Source organism: Corvus cornix, chromosome 28 (assembly GCF_000738735.6).
Source record: "Corvus cornix cornix isolate S_Up_H32 chromosome 28, ASM73873v5, whole genome shotgun sequence".
Classification (NCBI taxonomy): Eukaryota; Metazoa; Chordata; class Aves; order Passeriformes; family Corvidae; genus Corvus; species Corvus cornix.
In genome coordinates, this window is record NC_046356.1 from 3,882,123 (window position 1) to 3,905,889 (window position 23,767).

The following is a 23,767-nucleotide window of genomic DNA, read 5'->3' on the forward strand; positions in this document are numbered from 1 at the left end:
AGGGCAGCACACGAGGTTGTGCTGTGATCCACAAATGAGCTGACATCTTTTTTTTTTTTTTTTTTTTTTTTTTTTTGCCTGCAGACACAAAGATTTTGATCTTTCACACTTCCTACTTAATGTTCCTGTTGACATTCCCATTATCCTCAGAGAAGAATATCCTCAGAGTCCCCAGTTATTTTGAACCGGGCTCCAAACCGTGCTTGGAGTAGGAAAACATTCTCTTGTTTCACTTGGAACTGGTGAAAATTTCTTTAATTTAAGATGTCCTTGTTTCCAGAGGGCAAATAAAAGCACCTGAACCACTCTCCCCTCCAACAAATCCACTCACACAGAAGGTTGGCTCGGCTCCCTGTACCAATATTCCCTTGTCACTCTTCCAGTTTCGCTCCTTTACCATTCCCTGTAAATTCTAAAATTACGGAAAGCCAAGCAAACAGCGACTGCTGGGAGAAATTAATTCTCATTTCCACACCTCGGGTCTTTTTGCTGCTCCAAGAGGCTTTGGCAGCCAGGCCGAGGGTTCTGTTACTGGTCCCTTTTCCCAGAATCGGGGCTCAGCTCGGCGCCACACGGAATGCAGGGAGCACTCCCGGGATGCTGAGGTGATGTGGGGAGCTGGGAAAGCAGCGGCCACTCCGTGCCTTCCCAAAGGGATGGGAGGCAGAGAATTCCATGTGAGAATTGCCAGAGTCGCAGTGAGGCATCAGTGAGGATGTACCTGGCACTCCAGGAAGAGAAGGAGCCACAGGAAGGATGGAAAGAGACAATTTCCAAGGGCCTGGAGGGACAGGACACAGGGAATGGCTTCCCACTGCCACAGGGCAGGGATGGATGGGAGATTGGGATGGAATTCCTGGCTGGGAGGGTGGGCAGGCCCTGGCACAGGGTGCCCAGAGCAGCTGTGGCTGCCCCTGGATCCCTGGCAGTGTCCAAGGCCAGGTTGGACCAGGCTTGGAGCTGCCTGGGATCATGGAAGGTGTCCCTGCCCATGGCAGGATGAGCTTTAAGGTCCCCCTTCCATCCCAAACCATTCCACGGTCCTGTGACCCTCCCCTGGTTCACATCCCAGTGCGATTCCAAGCTCTGCTGTGTCCATCCCTCAGGACAGACGGCCACCTACGAGCCCAAAGCCCAATTTTCCTGCTGAAGGTATTAAAAAGAAATAAATCGAGGCGTGCAGGAGAAGTCAGGGTGATTTCTTTGCAGTTGCAGGTGATTCTTGCATGAAATCCTGATCGACAAAGTCGGGACCTCCTGAATTTCTGTCATCTCAGTGAAGAGGGAACATCAGTAAAGTCGATTTTTCAGCAGGAGACTGAGCAGCCACCACAGAATTCCCGGGTTTGTGGCTCCTGGGAGCTGCTCCCTTTGCCCAGGGACACCTTCCACTATCCCGGGCTGCTCCAAGCCCCACCCGACCTTTGGACACTTCCAGATATGGGGCAGCCACAGCTTCTCTGGGAATTCCATTCCAGGGCCTCCTCACCCCCACAGAGAGGGATTTCTTCCCAAAATCCCATCTAAACCTCCTGTGAGTACCCCAGGAGCTGCAGCACCCAGGGCTGACACACGGAAGGCACCTCTGCCCATCCAGGGGTTAATCCTGCCCCTTTTCCATGGGGAAAACTCCTGATTTTCTCCCTAAGGAACACGGATCCCAGGCTTTTGGCAGCCTCCCTTCACGTGCAAACCCCAAATCCTGCAAAAGGAACAGTCCAGACACGCTACCTGCACCCCGGGGCAAAACCTCTCCTTTCCAAACCTCCGTGAAATTCAAACATTCCTGCTAAATCCAGCTGTAAACCCCTGTCCTGAAGGCACTGACGCTGAATGCCGGCATTGATCCTGCCGGGGAGTCACTCTGCATCCTGAGGAGGATCACACACGTTCAAACACGACCCCAGACCAGGCAGGGGGAAAAAAAGCACTTTGCATTTAAAGCTAAATAATTGCCAGCTCTGTCAGCAGGCCCAGGTGAGCAGCCTGATTACAAACTTCGCTTAACCACATGGAAAAGACTTTTTAGGGCTGTTTTCAAAGCGCCCAGGACCCGGATGGTAGACATCGAAAATATTAAATATGTTAAAGGATCCATTCTGCTTTAGGTGCTCCTGATGTGGTGCAACCCCAGGGACTTCAAAGGCCTCGCTCCAGCTGGGCTGAGGGGCAGCCAGCAGCAGGCTGGGCTGGTGGCCTGCACAAACAACCCCCCAAAAAAAAGAGATTTTCATTTCTCAAGAAGCCCTATAAACCGGTTCTAGCTAATTGCAGGGGTCTGGGTGTGAAACAGCAACTGCAAAGCCTCAGGGACCCAGCCAAGAACCTTTGATTTCTCTCTCCAACTTCTAAAACCTTCTGAAAACTTTTGCCCCGGCAGCTTTTCTGCTTTCAGAGGATTCCAGAGTGGTTCAGGTTGGATAATCGGGGGACACCTTCCACTATCCCAGGTTGCTCCAAGCCCCCTCCAGCCTGGCCTTGGACACTGCCAGGGATGGGAACTGTCGCCCTCCTCTTTTCCTCACCCTTTTCCTGACTATCTGAGGCTGATTTGGGGTGGCACAGCTCAGCCAGCAGCTGTTTCCCAGCAGAAAAGCCCATTTTGTGTTCATTTTCTGGAATCCTCAGTGTTGGAGCAGTCAGAATCATACCTGCCCCACAAACAAAGGCTGAAACTTCTCCCTCGAGCTGAGATGTTAAACGGAGAAGTGCCAAACGCCTGTTCCTGGAGCTCAGAGAGGAGCTGGGAACGAGAAACAAAAGTTCTGGAGGCTGTGGGATGCTGCTGTGCCCACTCACCATTAACATGCAGAGTGGAATCGGAGCTGTCTCTGCACCGAACTCCTCAGGGGGAGATGTCTGTGGGATATTTATGTGCTCCCAGGTGGAATCCAGGAGAGCTGAGCCCTCCTTGGAAGGCCAGACCAGCCAGCTCTGCTCCCTCCCTCTCCTGACGTGCCAACACCCCCAGACTGCGAATTTCTCCAGCCACATCCACTTCTCCTGGTCCTGCAGTCACGAGTGATGAAATCCCATTCATTTGTGCGAGCAACTGGAAGATTTATTGTCAATAAAGTTCTGCACATTACACAACTGGCTAAAAATCATAATTAGAGCTGCACTGGGGAACATGTTTTATTTATCCTGACAGTAGTCTGGCTCCAATAATCCTGCCGTGATAAATGTCCCAAAAGTTTGCGGAGTTTCAGCAGCTCCAGCCCTTATCACAGCCATGGAAGTGGGAATGTCTGCCTGGGTTTGATGTGGCTTCCACAGCAGCACTGGAAACCAGCACCGGACTAACTGGGAGCTGCTGGGAGCGTCTTCGTTCTGTCTGAATCAAAGAAACTGAAATTTTTCCACTGCTGCTAAAAACTTCCAGGGCTGCAGCCACGTCTGTGTGAATTATCCAGGTTCTGGGATAGGGAGAAGTGACAGTGGGATTGGGAGCAGGCAGACCCTCTGGAAAAGGGTCAGTGACACCATTAATAGGATGCAGACATTCCCAATCTCTCGCTGCTCTCCACCCTGCCAAGACTCCCAGGGCTGCCTTTATAGTTTTAAGCACAATTTCAGGCCCATAAAACATCAGAGGAGACAGGAATTATTATCTCAGCCCTGACAGGAGCCTCTGGAGGGACACACGGGCTCTGTGCTAACGATGCTCCAGCTCCTCCTGCTCCCCCATCTGCGCAGGGGCATTTCCAAATTTACCCAATTCACCCCCAGAATTTTTATTGCTGCTCTGAGACCAGATCAGAATTTTTATTGCTCCGCGTGCGATCAAACATTTATCTGGCTTTGCTCATTCCTGAGGAAAAGAGGAGCTCAGTCCACCTCCTTTCCATGTGGGGCATCCTGGGAAGTGTTTTCACACAATCCCATCCATATTTATGGGAAAACCCTCCTGAACCATCAATTTTTGAACCCACCAAAAGAACCAAACCCATTTATTGTCAGAATTAAAACAGAGGTCGTGCCCAGCACAGCCCAGAGCCACAACTCCATCCCTGCACAGGGGTCAGATTTATGATCCAAAATATTTATGGTCCACAAATACTTGAGTCTCTGCTAAATTTAGAGTGGCCAGAATATTTCCAGCTTGCTTGATGAGAAATAATTATTTACGTTGCTATAAAAAGAACATTCCAGAAACAAAGAGCTGCGGTGCTCTGGTCCAGAGACTTCCAGATTCTTTCCCAGCTGCTGCTGCGCAGTGGCAGGGAGTGGGAATGGGAATCCCAGGTTAGGTTTGCTTTGGGGCAGGCAGTTGTTTAATAAATACAATCCCAGAAGGGCTTTGTGCATCCTCCTGCCTGCAAAGCCACACTTCCAACAGGAATGAATACCCAGGTTACATTTATTTTGGCAAGGTTGACTTAAAGATGAGACCCATGACGTTTTTCCACGTTTTCCAAGGATTTTTCCTCTTTTCCCCCTTTGCCCCCAACACACACACACCTACCTGAGAAGCCTGAAGGGAAAAGTAAAGCTTGGTTTTTCCAGGAAGAGATTCCAGGGATGGTCTTCGCACGGATCTCCAGGCGTGTGTGGGATGGGAACCATGGCTGCACATCCAGGAAATCTCAGGGATTAGAGAACACCCAAACCATCCACTGCTGCCACAGGAATCGGGGAAAATTGAAATAAAGCAGGGAAGAGTATTTAAGTGCTGCAGAACCTCGGAATCCCAGACTGGTTTGGGTTGGGAGGGACCCTAAAGCCCATCCAGTGCCACCCCTGCCATGGGGACACCTCCCACTGTCCCAGGCTGCTCCAACCTGGCCTTGGGCACTTCCAGGGATCCAGGGGCAGCCACAGCTGCTCTGGGAAAACCTCACCGGGAAGGATTTATCCCGAATATCCCTCCTAAACTCTCCTCTGTCACTTTGGATGAAGAATTGACACCCTCAGAAGAGGATTAAGCAGATCCTGCAAATGGGAAAGGGAGGAACTCCTCCATTTGTTACCAACCTGAGAAATACCATTTTTTTAAACACGTGGAAGCATTTAACAAGGAAAATCCATTCTTTTGTAACTGTGAAGCTTGAACCGAGTTCCAGTTCATCCTCTCAGCATCTCCTGTCCCTGCCAAGCCCATCCTGGGCGTTTCTGGCAGCCAGGCCAGGCCAAAGGAGCAGAGAAAAGGAGTCAATTGTGCCTGCGAGGCCTCCAACTGCAGCATTCCATACAGCAACACGTCCTCTCCATCAGTTTATTACTGGCAAACCAGCAAATGGAGAGGAACAGACAAAATTCTGCATCACTTTCATCTGAAATTCAGAACGCCTGCCCTGCATCGTACCCAAAGGTGCTCTGATTGCATGAATTCCAGAAAAATCTCTGAGGTGTGGAGTTCATGCGTTGCACAGAGCTCCCAAGGATTCATCAGCACACCAGACATTACGAGTTGTCACTAAAGGTTGCAGCCCAGGATTTATTTCACAGCAGAATGCAACAGCTTCTCTACAAAAGGAGACCGTGTGCATCCAAATCAAGCCGACACAGATACAAAACAAAGCCCTTGGAAACAGAATTCCTGATAAAAGCAGAGATTTTTGCAATTCATTCATCAAATTAAATAAGGAAAATGGCTTGGAGGGGAGGAAAGTTCAGGAAGTGTTCAGTGAAGATTTTACAAAAATCACAGAGCCACCTTAAACCAACCTCTTAATTTAAAATACCACCGCAACAACGAAACCACATTCCACTGGGACTCCCATCATTTTGGGATGCCAAGCAGCTGATTCCCATGGCAAGGAAGAAATCCTTCCAGCTGCTGAAGGAGTAGCACCCACCTCCTTTAGTGGAGGAAGAGTTGGGATGAAGGTGTTGGGAAAGGTGAAAATCCTGACCCAGAAACTGCAGGAGCTCTTGGCTTCACTGATGGACGACTGCAGAGCTCTTATTGCCAGGGCAGCCAAATTTTTTGGCACTTCTAAACCCAAATAATCATGCCTGTTTATATATAATCAAGCTTTCACCATGGCTTTAGTGCTGCAAACTCTGCACGCCCCAATTAAGGGAGAACTTCTGCACTAGAGGAGCTGGAGGGGGCGAGGAATTGCAGCGTGATCCAAGCAATGAGGACCAGAGGTGCGCAGGGATAAATATTCCCTTTTCCAGCAAGGAGAAAAAAAAGGAAAAGTCACCTTTTGAAAAACAGGGATCTGGTTTCACAATCCAAGCACCTGAGCTCTTGTAGCTCCCACTGTCCCTTTATTGCTTCTGGAGGTCAGTGTGTTACACAGGTTTTGGTATTTTTTTGTTTGTTTGCTAAAAAAACAACAAAGCGACGCACAATGATTTTTATTTTTGGAGCTATTGATAAAAAATCCCCCACCTGGTCTCTTGGAAACAAGACCCCAGTGCTGAGTGACTCCTGAGCTGCCAGAGTTTGCAGCGTGTAACGCCTTTAAAAATACGAAAAGTTGGCAAAATTCACCCCCCACAAAAAAGAGAGAGAGAGAGAGCGGAGAGAAAAGCTTTTCCCAGCTGTAACATCTGTTCAGTCTGCCTGGCTGACAAGTGCTGCTGATGGAACTCGCTTGCCAGGACTCCCCAGCAGGAGGAGGGACATTCTGGAGCAGAGAACTGGAGCTGTTTGCTGTCCTTCCCTCTCCCACAACCCCAGAGCAGCCCAGAGTCACCTCTGGCTCGTCACCTGCGGGAGGATGACCGGGGCACAGGCAATGCCAGCAAAAGACTCTGGGAAGTGCAAGTCCCTCTCCCACTCGTCAGTCTCTGTGTTGTAGACCTGCACGATGCTGGTCACGTTGTTCAGGTGCCAGTTGTAGCCCCCTACGATGTAAATCTTTTTCTCCAGCAAGCAGCAGCCGGCCTCCGACTGCCCCGCGCGCATCGGGCTCACCGTGGTCCACTGGTCCGTCTCAGGGACGTAATATTCCACAGCCAGGACATCGAAGCACCGATCCACGTGGTCCATGCGGCCTCCCAGGGCGTAAATCCTGCTGTTGGCACTGACCATGGCGTGCAGCACCCTGGGCTCGTTCATGGGGGTCTTAAACTCCCACTGATCCGTGGCAGGGTCGTAACAGTGCAGGGCCTTCTTGTCCTCCACGGAGATCCCGTACCCCCCCGAGATGTACAGCTTGTCCCCCACCGTGGCCCCGGCGTGGCCCCACGTCCTGCGCTTCAGGGAGCACACGTAGGTCCACTCGTTGTCCTTGGGGCAGTACTTCTCCACCGAGGCCAGGCTGCCCGAGCGGTTGCGGCCGCCCGTGGCGTAAACCATCCCGCGCAGGACGTTGAGCTGGAACTGGATCCTGCTCTCCTGCATGGCCTGGATGCGCAGCCACTGGTTGAGGTGGGGGTCGTAGCGGTAGGAGACGTCCACGGCGCCCTCCCCGCTGCGGTACTGCAGCTGCTGCCCTCCCACCAGGTACACGAAGTTGTCCAGCACGGCCACGCACGAGTGGCTGCTGCCCACCTCCATCTCGGTCAGCTCGCGGAACTGGCGGCCGCCGGCGTCGGGCAGGCAGAAGACCTTGGCACTGACGGTGCGGTCGTTGTCGGTGTAGGGGGTGCCGCCGAAGGTGATGAGGGACAGCACGTCCGAGCGGATGGCCGTGCGTGGCGACTGCATCTCGTGCTGCCGGAAGGGCAGGATCTGGTAGTTGAAGGCCTCCAGCAGGTACTGGCGGCACAGCACGTCCTCCACCATGATGTCCAGGGTCTGGACGCTGTCCACCAGCTCCGAGGATTTCATGAGCGGGAAGCGGATGTGGCAGAGCACCTGGCTGGCGCTGGCGCGGCGCCCGGGGTCGAACTGCAGCCAGCGCACGGCGGCGCGGAACAGCTCGATCTCGCTGCAGCTCTTGAGCTTGTTGCTCTGCAGGAAGAACACCAGGCGCTCCAGGGGCAGGTGGAGGAAATCCTCCTCCTCGGAGATCTGCAGGAAGTGCCTGAAGGTGAAGGCGTCCACGGATTCCTTGAGGGAGGCGAGGCTGAAGGTGGTGGCCATCTGCCCGATGTTGAGGCACGTCTCCACGCTCATGGCAGACTTGAGGAACTCCTCGCACAGCTCCACCACCGGCACCATCTGCAGGAAGACGGCGGCTCCCAGCACGTCCTGGATGCAGTCGAGGTCCAGAGTCACCTCGGCGCTGTAGGCGAAGTCGATGATGTGCTTCAGGCCCTTGGCAGACACACCTTTGAGCTCGATCACATCCTGGCTGGCTTCTCTCATCCCGCCCGTGAACATCGCCCTGCAGGTCAGGAACACAAACAAAAAAACCCCCGTTTAAGCAAAAGATGCAGCACCTTAGAATTGGATTTTATTGAACACTCTGATTCTCTTAGGATGGGGAAGGGGGGGAATAAATCAAGGCTAAATCTCTACGAGCCAGGAGAAATGAGAGTGTGCAACGACTTACATAAGGCTTGCATAAACAGTGCACTGAGGAGGAATACTCAGCAACTGGAGAAGTTTTTCAATCCCACTGGCAGCGGGAATAAGAGCAGACCACAGGACCAAGCTCCAGGAAGAGGCAGCTGCCAGAGCAGGGAGTGGAGAATTCTGGACACCAATGAATCTGTGATACTCAACAAAAAAGAATCCCACGGGATCTGCTCCAGCAGAGATTGGGGTTTAGGTTTAGGTTTAGGATTTGGGAGCACAAGGAAGGAATACACCTCTGGTAGGAGCTCAGTGACTCCTGGCAGCACAGCCTTCAGGCCCTGTGATCCTGTTACCTCGTAGGGAACTACGAAATGGCTTAAAAATTGCAGGTGCAACACATTCTGTGAACAGCTTTGGTCTTCCAGTACAACCTCCCCTCCAAAGCTCCTTCCCAACGCCTTAAAAAATGGGAGCCGCAGCCCCTCCAGCAACGCCGACGGCAGGGGGCTGACAGGCAATTAAACAAAATTCGGGGGGAAAAGGCTCAGTTACAGCACAGCTGCGAGCACATCACTTGCCCAGGCCACGCAGAGCTTAGGCCCTGGATCACCTCCTTGGGAGGCTCCTAAATTCCACAGGAAGCACATTCCACGCCGAGGGCTGTGGGGCCGCAGCTCCCAGTGCCGCCAGGGGCGGGATGGGGATGGGGACGGGGCTGCACTTGTGGGGTTTGGGCCATTTACAGCCCGTTCCAGAGGGTTTTGTTAGCCAGGGGTGGCTCAGGGCAAAGGTTTGCACCCCTTGGTGTTCAAGGAGCAGCGGCAGAGCAGTTGTGGGTCAGGCAAAGTCAGAGCAGGTGACACAGAGTGACATGGGGCGACTTGGAGTGTCACCACTCCCTGCCACTGCACACACGTCCCTGCGAGGCCATGAACTGTCACACAAAAGATCTTAAAACTGCACATTTTGGGCTGTTTTTTCCACCCTGGGTAACCTGCTCTTTTCCATGGGAAAGGTAAATCTGTGGTGTCACCAGAGCTGCCTGCGCTGACTCCAAGGTGCGAGTCAGCCTGAAAAAATGCTGAACAGACCCTGCACCGACACAGGAATAAAGGAATATCTTGGGAACGCTGTCAAAAGACAGGAGTTCCAAGTTTCCTGTCCAAACCAGGCTAGAAAACCTGCTGCCGTCCAGCATAAACCCAAGAAATCCTAAATGACCTAAATAAGGAAATATCTGCATGTGAAATCAGCCCGCTGTAACCGAGTGACCAGGAACGCTGTTCCCAATTATTTGTCCGTGCAGCAGATGAGAGCATTCTGCTCAAATCCCAGCCCTGATCCCTCGCCCCAGAGGACACCCGGCCACGTGTGTGCTCCTGCACCAGCTGAACAGGGAGAGGAAAGCGTTTATTGTTGCCATGCTGAAGACAAATCATCCACTAGAATGCAATTCCCTTCGAAAAGTGTTACGGTTCTAAAATGCTGATTATATAAATGCCTCAATTTCACTCTTTTCCCTCCCCCTTCCTGCAGAAAAAATCCCAGAGTGTTTTCGAAAAGCTGGATTATTCTGCCATTGTTCCCCAGGACGACGTTCTTCAGCACCACTGAAGTTCTAACAAGGAACCTACTCAGCAATTAGATTTCGACAGTGAAACCACCCTGGCAGTGGCCCTGCACCCAGCAGTGAGGAATAAAACAGTGCCATCAGCATCTGGGGGGAGAGCAGCTCCAGGATTAACTGTGTGCCTGCTCAGGAGAGTGATAAGCCTGGAAGGTTTGTGTTACCACAGGGAGAGGGGAGGGGAGAGAAGAGCCTGGAAAATGTGTGTGAACACGGAGCCCTGAAGAACGGGCACAGGGATGCCAGAGAGATGCCAGGTGAAGCCCTTTGGTCTTGTTTACCTGCTGGGAGGGACCTACACATCAAGGGACTGCAAATCCCATCAACAGCCCCTTTTCCAGCCTTCCCAGAGTCTGGAACAACTCCCAGCTCGAGCTCTCCATGAGTGTGAGCCTTCCCTGCACCCGGTGTCTCCAGCACGTCCCTCACTTCACGCTGCCACTGGTGCTGCCCCAGAAAGTTCCCGGACTCAAAGCCATTCCCAGTCAGAGCCGTTCCAAAGGAGCTGGACAGAGAGAGTCAGTCCTGAGGAGCAGCTGAGGGAGCTGGAAAGGGGCTCAGCCTGGAGCAAAGGAGGCTCAGGGGGGACCTTGTGGCTCTGCACAAGTCCCTGACAGGAGGGGGCAGCCGGGGGGAAGTTGGGCTCTGGGAACAGGGGACAACAGGACAAGAGGGAACGGCCTCAAGCTGTGCCAGGGGAGGCTCAGGGTGGACATCAGCAGGAATTTCTTCATGGAAAGGGTGATTAGACTTTGGCAGGGGCTGCCCAGGGAGGTTTGGAGTGCCCATCTCTGGAGGTGTCCATGGAAGGCCTGGATGTGACACTCAGTGCTCTGGGCTGGGTGACAAGGTTGAACTTGATGACCTTGGAGACCTTTTCCAACCTCAACCACAATTCTGTGATCCTGTGACAGAGGCAAGATGGATAAAACACCTGTTTTCACTCAAGACTGAATTCCCTGCCCTGCAATTGGCTCCCTCTGCATTAATTTGGCTGCAGAAACTCCTCGTGGTGCTTCGGTTTTCAACCCACACCAGCTGGGACAGCTCTCCCGGATCTTCTGGGATCTGGGGAGCGCTCTCAGGACCTCAGTGCTCTCAGCTCATGGGCAGGGAGCACTACAGACACATCAGTGGTGGTTAAAGAGAGCAGGAGGATGGGATGCCTCATTCTGGAGGCCTCACTGCTACCTCCAAATCAGCTCAAGTGGCTCCAGAGCAAAAGCAGCACCAACACCTGCCCAGGTGGGTTCAAAACCTGGGCTTGGGCTCCTGTCTTGGCCCAGCAGCTGTAGCTGAACAAACCTGAGTGCAGAGGGACTGATCCTGAACCTCAACCTGCCTGCAGGACATCCATGGAGCAAACCAAACCTCCAAAGATTTCTGTGGGATGGGACTTTTGGGGTGCGGTGGGGAGGTTGGGGTGGGGGAGGATGGGGAGACAGCAAACCCACGGGAAAGGTAAAAATGCCTGCTTCCCTATGGGATTCTCACCTGAAATAGTCACTGCAGGCAGCCAAGACAACTTTATGAACCTGAAACACTTCATTATTTATAGTGAGGATGACATCAAGCAGCTGAGCCTGAGCTCGGAGCGAGGCCAGTCCCTGCAGCAGCGTGGTGCTGTGGCCAGGAGCAGAGAACGTGCATTTCAGGGTGCTGTTCTTGTCAGCCATGCTAAAAACAGAACAAGAGAGACAGGCTGGTTTGAAACGAACACAGAATGTCAGATACCCACCCAGCGAGATGGGGACGCACGGGAACTGGGACCAGTTGGAAGGCAAATTCAATTCCCAGCTCAACAGCCACCCAGCACATCAGCACCTCGTGTTCCCTTCTCCCAGCACAAAACACTTCCACATTTCTCAGTTATCCTCTGGCACTGACAGCCCTGCAGCACACACGGGGCTCCAGACACCACCCAAACATCTCCTGGGGCCACAATATCCAGGGAATGTTGGTGTCCCTGCGCTGAGCTGCCCCAGAATCCACCCTGACCTCGACTTCAACCACTACACCAAGCCACAGTTGCTGCTTCTCCTCACCACCTTCCTTGCCTGCAGCTGCTGGATTCCCTGCTCCGGCCAAGGACAGCCCTGCCAGCCCCATTTGATCCTTCCCTTCTGCCTGACCCCCAGGAGAGGAGCAAAAAGCAAAATATTGCACGGCACTGGCTGCCCTGAATAACGTCAGCTGTTTGAACTGCACTGTCAACAGTCCCCTCCCAGCGTAAACATTTCCTTGCTTCTCCCAGTGCCTCTCACACGTGTTCCCCAGCATCATCCCGGGATCTGCCTGGCCTCAGATGCACTTGTCGGTGGGAACGCTGCGTTCGCAGGCAGCAGGAGCCCTGCTCCAGGGGAAGGGGCTGCGGGATGCTCTGGAAAGAACTCCAGAACCAACTGCAAGACTCCCTGAGCCCTCTCGCTCGTGGGAAATCCCAAACTGGTTTGCAAATGTAATCCAGCTCTGACCGACTTTTCAGGATCAAGATCCTGTGTGCTCCTGGGGAGAAAACGCAGGGATCAATACTCAGGATGGGGCTGATGTTTCCAGGAGCATCCTGCTGCTGGGTCTCTGCGTCCTCGAGGAATGTTTTATGGAAACGTGACATTAAAAAATCCCAAGGAGATTATCCCGAGTCTGGGAAGCTGCGTGAGTTGCTCCCAAATGCACAGCGGGAGAGTGCGCTTAGGACCGCACTTAGAGGGAATTATCATCTTTATTGTTATTATTATTTAGGTGGAATAAAGCAATGAAGCCAAAGAGGAGTAGGCTGGGGCTGAGTAATCCCAGGGTTTGCTCCAACCCTCCTCCCTCAGAACTCCCTGGAACAACAACAGCCACACACAATGGACCAAACGAGCCGGCAAGAGGTCAGGGAAGAGTCAGGGAGATGGGATAACAAAAAAGTGGATGTAAACAATCCTCAAACAATGAGGAACAATGGACAGGGCTCGCTCCTATCGGGTTGCAATTTCCGGCAAGCTTTAGGGAGAGGGAGCGAGGGGAAATCTGGGATGTCCATCAGAGCACTGGGAGCTCTGGAGCTCGCTGGGATGCACAGAGCAAACCTTGGCAGGCTGGTTCGAGCTCCTCAGGCTTGAGAATGCCTCAAAAAATCCATCGGAGCTCCTACTGGGATGGCTGGTGGTGCTCAGCTGGGTGAGGGTGGTCTGAAATCCCCACCCTAAAATCAAAGCACTCTGAAGAGCCTCAGAGCAGAGCGTGGAGTGTTCCTTGCTGGAATAAGAAGGCTTAGCAAAAAGGCAGCTGCTGACAGGACCTTTATCCACACTCTGCAAGCCAAGAGATGTCTGTCCACTCCAGCTCTTCCCAAGGAAAAAGAGGGAAGGGATTGGGGCAGCGAGGCGTGGATTCTCACCACATCAAACCCCTTTCCCTCTCCTCTCTGGAACTTGCATTTGCTGGGGGAGGAAGGAGGAAACGTCCAGCAGCAGCATGGAAGGGATGTTCCCTCTGGACACAGCACCAGTCACCCAGCAAAGCCGCTCTGCTCCGGGCTGGGCAGGTAAAATCCACAGGGACAGAGCCGGCGGGAGCCGCAATTCCCGATTCGTTGTGACTTCACCACACTCGATCTCCTGCAGGAGTCTCCTCATGGGAATTTTCTTCTGTGGTTTTTTTTTTAGACTGATTTCAAACATTCCTTTTCCCAGCCTCGGCGTTCATCCCTGTTGGAATGCTGTCCCTGGATCCACAGCCCTCGCAGCGCAGGTTCAGACAACAGCCGTCACCTGCATGAATATTCCTCTTTTTTCCTCTTCCTCAATTCACTTTTACAGGATTAGCTCAGGGTGGGTGGGTCCATCTGTGTGGAATAAAGGTGTTGGGATGTGGGACTCATTTCAACAGGTAATGGAACAGCTACTCCAGGAAAAACTCCCTGTTCTGGTTCCTTTGTCTATTTACAGGGGTAGAATAAAAGGATCCACTGATTACACAATACTCTGAGGAGGGGGGAAAAAAAGGCAAAACAAAAGAAAAGCATCGCTAATGTCCAGAAAAAAAAAAATAAGGATTTTAAGGAGAAAAAAACAAGCTGGAAACAAAACAAAATCCACACAAAGCATGAGAAATCAAGTAAGGGATTTACGGAAAACAAAGGGGGAGGAGGAGAGGTGAGGAAACAGCACCAAGCAGTGTTTGCTCTGCGGGGAGAAAAAAGGGATTTGTGATAAGAGCAGGCTTGGCTGGACACGGGAGCACACCTGAATCCATGGCCTTGGCTCCCACTCCAGCACCGCAAAGGGAGGGAGAAGAGGAGCAGCAGTTGGATGCCAGAGAGTAAAAAATAAATATATAAAACCCCTGAGCACAAAAGGAAGCCTTGAACATCTGAGAGCGCCTTTGTGAGGCTGTCCCTATCTCATCCCAGATCTCCAAATGCCGTGTACTTGTTGCTTAACAATTTGTTAACAGCAGGAACAGCCTGGAAGACAAAACCTGGGAAGAGTTGCTGCTCCTCCTCGAAGCTCAGAACGTGCCCGGGAGATAAAAGCCTTTCAGCACAACAGGGAGAAAGTGTTTATTCCGCTCCTTCCCTTTCCGAGGGAGGCAGGGCTGGAGAGCTTCTGGAATTTTCCTCGGGATGCTCATCTTTGTCCTCAAAAAGCTGGAGTTCTGTGGGGTTTCTGTGGTCAGAAAGCCCTTCAATACCTCAACTTGGGGCAGGGTCAGGCCTGTGGCTGCACCCGAATTTATCCATCGGAAGAACGCAGGACACAAAAATCACACCCGCACCAAGATCCCACGGCGGGGATCCCAACATCCTCCCACCACCAGGGCCTCTCACGTGGATATACTGGCACAAAGGTGGCTTTACAGGAACAGGAATGCCACTTTCCATATGGAAACAGCCATGAAAGGGATCTTTATATCCATGGCACTCACGGCGGGGGCAGCTGGAATCCGACAGCCACGCTGAGCCAGGAGGGCGATGCCTTTTGGGCAGCAGCCTCAGAGGCTCTGATAACATCCCTGGTACCCCAGATCCAACCAGGGACTGCCAGGGAACAAGTAATGGGATTGAGGATTTGTCTCCGAGCCGCTGCTCTGAAGCCAGATTGCTTTCAATCCTCTCCAGTCACTGCAGGCTAGAGCTCAGCGTGGGGGAAACCAACCCCAGCCCGAACCCTGGTGGCTCAGAGGGTGTGGAGATGTCCCAGCAAGGGTTAAGGGAGTGGTTCCAGGCAGACAGCGGGCAGGGAAGGCAGGGAAGGCAAACGAGGCCAGGAATCTTCCTGCTGCGGCACCCAGAGAGGAGCCCTCGCCCCAGCGCACCGACCACGGGCTCTGCTCACACATTTCTGAGCAAGGAGCGCTCGGGTTTTGACCGAAACCAGATGCAGAGAGGAGGCATCTGGACACCCAAGAGGCCTCTAAAGCTGAGATGTTGAGGGCCACACTTCAAGAATCAGCTCAGGCACAAAGAACATCCCAAGAACAAGCGGCCCCTGGCGCTGCCTCCTCCGTTCCCCACAGCGTCACGTGGAATCCAAGACGCGTTTCAAGCTAATGAATCATTTTTACCAAATCTGTACTGATGATTAAAAACATCAAAGCTGGAATTAAAGGCTTACCAAGCATGAGTTCATATTTCAGCATGTTTGCAACCGCTGCACAAGTACAAGTGGAGAGAATTAGAGCAGGACAGATTGTAACATTTCAGTGATTGAATTAAGGGAGAAAAATCTTCGGCTGCACCACTGCCTGTCGTGTTCCTCCTCTTCTTTTACACCATGGAAGGAGGGGCAGTTCGGTGCTCTCCATCCCAGCTCAGCATCCCCACGCTTTCCCACTTTTTGGGCAGGTGGTGCTCAGTAATTTTTCATCCAGGAGAAACTCGAGGGGGTTTGGCAGGATTCCTGAGCAGGGCAAACTTCCAGCAGCCAAACTCTTCCATAAACACCAGCTCCAGAGGTGGGACCCCGCGGGGAACGGCTGGGGGACAGGAGGGGAAGGAGGAAAAGCAGCAGAATGTGTGAGAAAGCACCAGGTATGGAGTGGCACAGCTTTTCCAAGGCTAAACAAAAGGTTTGGGGTTGCAAAATAGCCAGCGAGGCACCTGCAAGACATTTTTTGTGGTGAGAGAAGCAGAACTCCCATAAAGCTGGAGAGTAACTTTATTTAGAACATAAGGGATGAATATTAAGGACCTTCTTTAGGAACCTTTGACAGGCAGCATTATAGATATTTTAATAATGCAAATCATTTAATGCCTTTAGTTTCATGCCTAAGTAAAAAAACACATTTAGATTCTGATTTTTAAACTACAATTAAGACACTTAAAATCAAAACAAAAGTCAAACTCCCTCAGATAAGTCACTGGTAGCCATGGTGACTGTAATATTTCAGATCCTGAGGCTTTATATCACATGCCCAAATGATGAAAATGAGTTTTCAGCACTCCACACTCACAAATGCTACGTTAGGGCAGAAAGGCTGAGCCCTTCACTGCGGATTTGCTGCTTCCCAGACTCTCATTTAGGATTTTGGGATGACGTTCCCGTGGCCTTTGCATCCCTCTAAGAAGACACAGCAAGAAGTTTCCTTGGAAATTTGGGGGCAAGGAAGATGAGGCACCGAAGCACAAAAATACCTGCCCTGTTAACCTACTTCTGTTCCCAGCAGCATTTACAGCGTTTCCTGGCCAAATTAGCAACCACAATAAGCACTTAATGATCAGCAACTAATTAAATATTAACATTCTGAATGAAGGAGATGTTTTCCAGCGAAACATAATCATCCTCAAGATATGGGAGCAAAAAAAAAAGCGTTTAATCGATTTCTTTGTTCCCTTTTCCAACTCCTTCCCTGAATTTCTCCCGTTTCCCTCCTCTGCCTCCACTCATTTTCCACTCCCGACACCATCTCTTTCATCAAAGCAATAAATAAAAGGAGAGAGCCTGAGACTAATATCGCTTTTTAAAAGTGACTGGCAATTTGCAGGGCTCAAATGAAGAGATTATAAATGGGGCTGAGTTTCAGAAGGAGCGACACTTTGTGTGAAAATAATGGTCCTCTGGAAAATGCCTCAAGTGCAACAGGAAAGTTGGAAAAGTCTCCAGCCTCGAAATTTAAGTGAATTTAATGTTTGGCAAAGGGAGAGCAAAGAACATTCTTGATTTAAGAAAGAAAAAGGACAAAACCCAGCAGACTTTTTTTAGTTAAACTTTTTTTAGTTCTGTTTCAGGGCCCCAAAGGCTGGTCCCTCTCCCAGCAGCCGGACTGGCCGGCACTGGGATGGGACTGGGTGCTGCTGTGCTCCCACACTGACCACTACCAGCCAACCCAGGCCAGATTCAGCCCTGCAATTTGGTGAAAACAGCAATTAAAGCTGGATTTTACAGAAGCCAGGAGGCACCTGGTTCATTTTCCAGTGCTTTCTGTCTTGGGTCCTGCTGATCCTTTGATTTGCTTATCTGCATCCCATTTCCCCCAAGCTGGAACCAAGGACACCCTGTAGCCCAAAGGTAAAGCAGCAAGAAGCTTTTCAATTTATTTATTTTTGAAATATTATTTTTTTAATACCCTTAGAAGTCCCAGCCATTTCCAAAATCTCTGTTTTTCTTTTCTTCTGAGCTGGGCTCGCACAGGGCCCAGCAGACACACACGAATTTACTCTGCTCCCAGGCATCAATCAGGAGGTTGTTTGCAAGCCAAAGGAGGTGGGATTTTGGTTTCTGCACTAATAAAACTGGATGGCTGTCAAAAAGCTGGCTGGCCTGGTAAAACAGAGCAGCAAAAAAGTGGAAGGTGAAAGATGTGAATACGTTCAACTCTGTGCCACCGCCCAGAGTTTCAACGTGAGGCCCCGGGCAGGACGTGCTGTACCCAGCACAAATTGTGGGGGGGAAGAAAAACAGCAACAAAGAACCCCCAGAATCAGATTCCTCAAATGTTTCTGTCACAAAGCCAGAGGCATCTTTGTGCTGGTGCAGTGGGAAAAGCAGTTTGGTGATTCAGCAGCCAAAGGACCAGAGGGACTCTCAGGTGAGGATTCCAAGAGCCCAGGTTTGGATACCAGGGGTTGGAGGGGCAAAAATGTCACAGTGAGATTATTTACAAGGATTTGCTATTTCTCCTTTTTCTACCCATATTTAGAGCTACAACAGAGGGTCTTGTCCTGCACTGGGATTTTCCTCTGGTCCCAGCAGAGAGATGACAGCTGGAGAGGTGACACTCATCACCCATCACTGCCCTGCCCTGCCACCACCTCGACCTGCACTTATCACAGGGACCGAGAATGGGAAGGTGCTCCCCCACCCCATAACCCTGATGGTGATTATTTTTTATCAGCCCCAAGCCTAATCCCTCTGAGCCAGGAACAAACAGAGCAAACGCAAAAATCACTCGGAGCATGTCCATTGCTGTGGCAGTGTGACAGCAGTGACAGAGTCAGGCACACAGGGCCCCTCAGACTGTAGGGTTCACATCCCATAAAATCCACATACACCCCCAAGTTCAGGCTCGTTGCACCCTCAATACTCCCCGACAGCTCTGCCTTAAACAGCTCCACGTTCCCCCAGCTCAGGGACAAACCCTGCTGTGTGAAAAGTGAAGCTCACGTCCAAAATAACCCAAAAATCAGAGCCGTGCCCCAAGCCTGGGCTGCTGGAGCAGCCCGAGGGAGCAGCGGGTGCTCCCGAGCCTCTCCCCGCAGTGCAAAGGCTGGGAGGCACCTAGTGGTGTCGGCAAGCACAGCAGAGCCACCAAGGCCACCCCAAAAGTGTCCCCTGGCCCGCACACAGGCACTGCTGGACACCGGCCTCCTCCCCTGCGCCCGCTCCAGCGTCACCCTGTCACCTCTGGGAGCCGATCCGCGGTGCTCTGGGCACGTCCATCCAAAAATCCGTCAGGACCTGCCTGGGCTCTGCACAGCTCAGCAACCTCTGGGTCACCTTCCCTGTGGGGACAGCCCGTACCAGCTCTGCCAGCAGCTCTGGCGGGGCAGAAAGGTCCCCACAGCAAGAAAATCACTCCCCACCTTGCCCTACACAACTATCCTGGGCCCTCCGCTCCACACCTGGGAAGAACTCGGGGAAACTTCCAGCTTTTCCAGAGGTCCAGGAGCGGTGCTTGTGCCAGGCTGTTTCTGCAGCATGGATTGCACGGCGTGGGCAGTGTGGCAATAGCACAACAGGAGTAGCTACGTGCAGAGTAAGTACTCCTCTCCCCTCCCTGCACCTCCACGCTCCAGATCAGAGCCTGGGAGCAGCCAGGGAGCTCAGGCAAAAACAGCACAAGGTGATGAAACAGCAGAGAGCAGCAGCAAAAGCATCATTCCTTCCATGGAAATGAGGGAATTGGTGTTTCCCAGCAGGTGGGAGCAGCTGCCCCGGTACTCGGCATCGCGGCACCAAATTCCAGCTCAGATCTGTCTTTCTCTGCTCATCTGAACCCTCTGCACTCAGGTTTGTGCCCTTCATAACATCATTTTGTTTCCCAGCTCTGTGGGCAGCTCTGTCCTGCACAGGCTTTGTGCCACTCTGCCCTGAACAGAGCCACCCAAGGCCACCAGAACAGCTTTTCTTAAAGATCCCAAATTTCTGTGCAACTCCAGCATTTCTTAATAAATGAGAAACTGGGAAAGACGCTTTAACCATCATCCCACCCTGTGAGGCCCTTCCTTACAAAGCCACACAACACTTGGAGGCATGACAGGAACCTTTAAAGCATCCCCCCAAGTTTACTTTTGGTCTAAACAAAACCCCCAGCTCGGGACTCTCCCAACACTGCAAGAGCAGGCAGCAGTTATTTTTACAGTGATTCAGTTAGAGCATAAACATTTACACCACGTCTACCAGATCTAACAACTAAATCTGTCTGAAACTTGCCATGTGGCAGAGGATGGATCATAGAAACCCCACAAAAACTCCACTTCGGCTCCAAAAGGGAAAAAATACCAAGTGTGATTGAAGGGTGAAGCTGTAGGAGATGACAGGAACTCCAGAGCAAGGCAGGCTCACGGCCCTTATCTTCCCCCTTTGTGGTTTTACTCCATCCCCCTGGACATTCCTCTCCTTCCCACCACTTTCTCAGAAGGAATAAAGTTTGGGAAGCTCAGGTCAGCATCCCCTTGATGGGAACCCAGACATTTGAGATAAGACCTTGCCTGTTCTTCCTGGTTTTCACAGCAAACACGTCAGCACGTCCTTCAAGGGATTATTCCCAATTAATTCCTCGACAGCTTTTCTGGACACCTCAATCAATTCCCATGGAAAGGCCTGCACGGGAACACTCTCTCCAGCATCTGGGATGGTGTTTTTCCCAGATTTTTGTGACCCTGCTTTGCACAACCCCACCTCACCAACGCTGCAACAACGATGCCTCGATGGCTCGAGCGCAGAAGCTTCTCCTGCTGGGGATCCCGAAAGGTTCCAGGTTTCCTCTCCCTGACCCCAAAGCACATTCCCAGTGCTACAGAGTGAATTCTGCAGCCTGAAACTCTCCCTCTACGTGATAAAAGAAGGCTGGGAGTAAAATATGAAACCCATTTGTAAGTCATGAAATTCTACCCAAGGAGGAAGAAAGGAAAAAAAAAACCAAACCGAAAGTTTATTTCGAGATAGAAGATTGGAGCCATTTGCTTTTCAATGCCCAGGAGTGGCTTTATCTCATGCCATCAGCGTGTCCAGGGCCTTTTGTCCCCATGGTCTTGCCCAGCCTGTTCTGTGTTGAAGGAAAGAGCAGGATCCCAGCAGAGAAGTGAATTTTCCTGCTCCGGGGCAGCCACAGCTCCCGGGCAAGCGGTAGCAATTCCAAAGATGGAAATTCTGCCCGTGGTGTTGGAGCTGCAGTGCACCATCCAAATGGCATGTGTGAAACAGCACCAGAGCCTCTGTCCTCCTGCCTTGGAGAGTCAATAAGAAGTGCAAAAAAGTCACAAGTGGAAGCACCTAACAAGGAATCACTGCCGCCAAGGAATGCCCTTGGAATCCTGCTCACGCTCTACAGCACATCCAAAGTCCCCCATCAGATTTCTCCTCATATTCCCCAATAAATCCACCTTTAAACAAGTAAAAATCCTCTAAACTCCCAAGCAACAAGAAGCAGGATCCAAACTTCAACGAGCTTTGCTTTAAAATTAACAAAGAAAATAAACACTCAGCGATAGCGAACATGACGGAGCTGCAGCTCGGGGGAATAAAACTGCTGCAGCTCCAGCCTGGGTGATTTATCACAGCCCTGAAACAAATTACTTCCATTTCTCACTGCTGCACGCCCAGGGAACTCCCAAGTGCCAGGGGAGCAGTGCTACCAACACCTGGAGTAAGAAGTGCTGGAATTCCTGCCTGAGAAAGGAAAAGGAGGTGCAGAGGGATGAAATGAGACGCCACAGGTGACACAGCATGGAGCTTCAAGGAGCACAGGTGGTCACTGAGGTGGAAAAAAGTAGGATAAATCTATAGGTGAGGATTCAGAGAGGCTTCTCCAGCACTGAACAATGCCTGGGAGGGCTTCCCCTCCACAGCGTGACACACACGGGTGGTTATTTCAGGAGGCAACGCTGAGCGAAGCTGAGGATAAACGATGCTTTGAAGCAAAGTGACAGCCCGGGCTGACAGCAACAGCGTAACATCCCCGAGCCAGACACCACAACTCCCTGAACACTGTCCAACACGAGCTCGGGATGGTGACAGACAGGAAAACCCCAGGAACAGAAACTCCTCCGTGAGCAGGTACCACCTGCAGCACCCAGAGCATCACCCCGACAGGTACCACATCACCCCGACAGGTACCACCTGCTCTGCACTGCCTTCAAAGCCTGAGGGACCCCCCCAAAATCAGGGACTGGGTTGGATCTGCAGGCTGGGGGCACAGCAGAGGGGATGGGGGGCAGCAGAATGGGCCTGAAACACCAAACATTGGAAGTCTCTGGAACTGCTGCACCTGGTGTCTCTACAAACCCGCAGAGCTGGTGGCTCCACAGACCTGACCCAGGGTGGGATTCCCTGGGGCGGTTTCACTGGGTGCGATTCACTGTAGGATTCACTATAGGATTCACCATAGCATTCACACTATTTTCTGCTTTAGAGCCTGGCCCAAACCTCAGCCTCCCTCCTCACACACCCCACGAGCAGCAGCGTCGCTGCTCATCACGATCGCTCCCTTCCCGCGGGCCCCGCTCAGGACAATCCCCGGCCCCTGAGGCACCGAGCACCGAGCACCGGGCACCGGGCACCGGGCCGTGCTGCCGCCCGCCACAGCGCCCCCGGGCAGCGGCTCCTCGGCCAGGCCGGCGCTCCGTGACCCCGGGCCCGGGGAAGGCGGCGGAGCCCCGCGGGCCGATGGGGCCCGGCCCCGCTGCCCGGCCTAGGCCGCGCCGGCCCCGCTCACCTGCTCGGCCGCTCCGCGCCGAACTCGGCCCCGCCGGACTCCGCCATCGCCGAGCGCCGCCGCCGCCGCCGGTGCCGCGGGGGAGGCGGCGGGGCCGCCGCGTTAAAGGCGCAGGAGCGGCGGGGACCGGGAGCCGCGGGCTCCGCTCCGCGCCCGCCGGGCCTGGCGCCGCCCCGCCGCCACCGCCGTGTCACCGCCCCGCGGGAGTGCGGGGGCTGTCACCTCCCCTGGGGCTGGGGGACCGGGGGCTGTCACCTCCCCCGGGGCTGGGGGACCGGGGGCTGTCACCTCTCCCTGGGGCTGGGGGGCCGGGGGCTGTCACCTCCCCTGGGATTGGGGGACCGGGGGCTGTCACCTCCCCCTGGGGCTGGGGGACCGGGGGCCGTCACCTCCCCCGGGGCTGGGGGACCGGGGACTGTCACCTCCCCCCGGGATTGGGGGACCGGGGGCTGTCACCTCCCCCTGGGCCTGGGGACCGGGGGCCGTCACCTCCCCCGGGGCTGGGGGACCGGGGGCTGTCACCTTCCCCGGAATTGGGGGCCGGGGGCTGTCACCTCCCCCTGGAGCTGTCACCTCCCCCCGGGGCTGGGGGACCGGGGGCTGTCACCCCCCACCAGCCTGAGGGCATCGGGGCTCTGTCACCCCCACCAGCCTGTGGAGTTTGGGGGTCTGTCACTGCCTCATGGCTGAGAGGACTTGGGGGTCTGTCTCCATCCCTCGGATGTCCCGGTGGCAGCCACCGCCCCACAGCTGCGGGGTCCCAGAGGTCTGTCACCGCCCCACAGGCCACCAGTTCCTTCCATGCGAGCATTATCGGACCACAGCCTGCCCTGGAAATCCCAATATTTCCCTCGGGATTCCACCTGCGGATCACTAAATGTCACCTGCGGCGCCCAGGACTGCGGGGACAGCCCTGGTGGGGACAAAACCTCCTGCCAGGCCACCTGGGCCATTCTGGAGGGGGATTTTTGGCCAAAACCTCCTCGTGCAGGAGCAGCAGTACCCTCCAGAGGGTGCAGTCCTGTCGCTGGAGATCCCTGCGCGTCCCGCTGCCAAAACCGCCTCCGTCCCCACACATGGTCGGCATCAGAGCCCTCCCAGCTCTCCCCAAAGCCACCGAGGCCACGCGGGGTCCGTGTAATTCCTAAAGCCGGCGCGCATCTGGTCGAGGGGGCATTCCAGTCATCAGTGGGAATCAGGAAATTATTCATAGCGCTGGCCCTGCCAACGGCCGGGGGTAGATTTCTTTGATTTCCCATGCTCGGGGTCCACATCTGTAGAAGGGAAAGGGGGGAATTCGTACATGAGAACGAACGCGCTTGGAAAGCCGTGAAAACTCCCTTTCAAGTCAGCCTGATGAAAACTTCATGTTCTGGAGCTCTTTGCTTCAAGGAGAGCAATCTGTTTCGGAGAGG

The 23,767-nt window shown here is 53.1% G+C and overlaps 1 protein-coding gene across 3 annotated transcripts; it reads right to left on the reverse strand.

Moving 5' to 3' along the window:
* Positions 1-5,408: 5,408 nt before the first annotated feature.
* Positions 5,409-22,408, reverse strand: KLHL26 (kelch like family member 26). 3 transcript variants are annotated; one of them, XM_039566420.1, is made up of 3 exons: positions 22,353-22,408; positions 11,484-11,666; positions 5,409-8,228 (listed from the first exon to the last, which is right to left on the reverse strand). In XM_039566420.1, the coding sequence occupies exons 1-3, from the start codon at positions 22,397-22,399 to the stop codon at positions 6,647-6,649; spliced, it is 1,812 nt and encodes a 603-aa protein (XP_039422354.1). In that variant the 5' UTR covers positions 22,400-22,408; the 3' UTR covers positions 5,409-6,646. The 3 variants fall into 3 exon arrangements, with proteins under 3 accessions (XP_039422354.1, XP_039422355.1, XP_039422356.1); XM_039566421.1 differs by lacking the exon at positions 22,353-22,408 and adding an exon at positions 15,593-22,097; XM_039566422.1 differs by lacking the exon at positions 11,484-11,666 and having other exon boundaries at positions 22,353-22,407.
* Between the last annotated feature and the right edge of the window lie 1,359 nt (positions 22,409-23,767).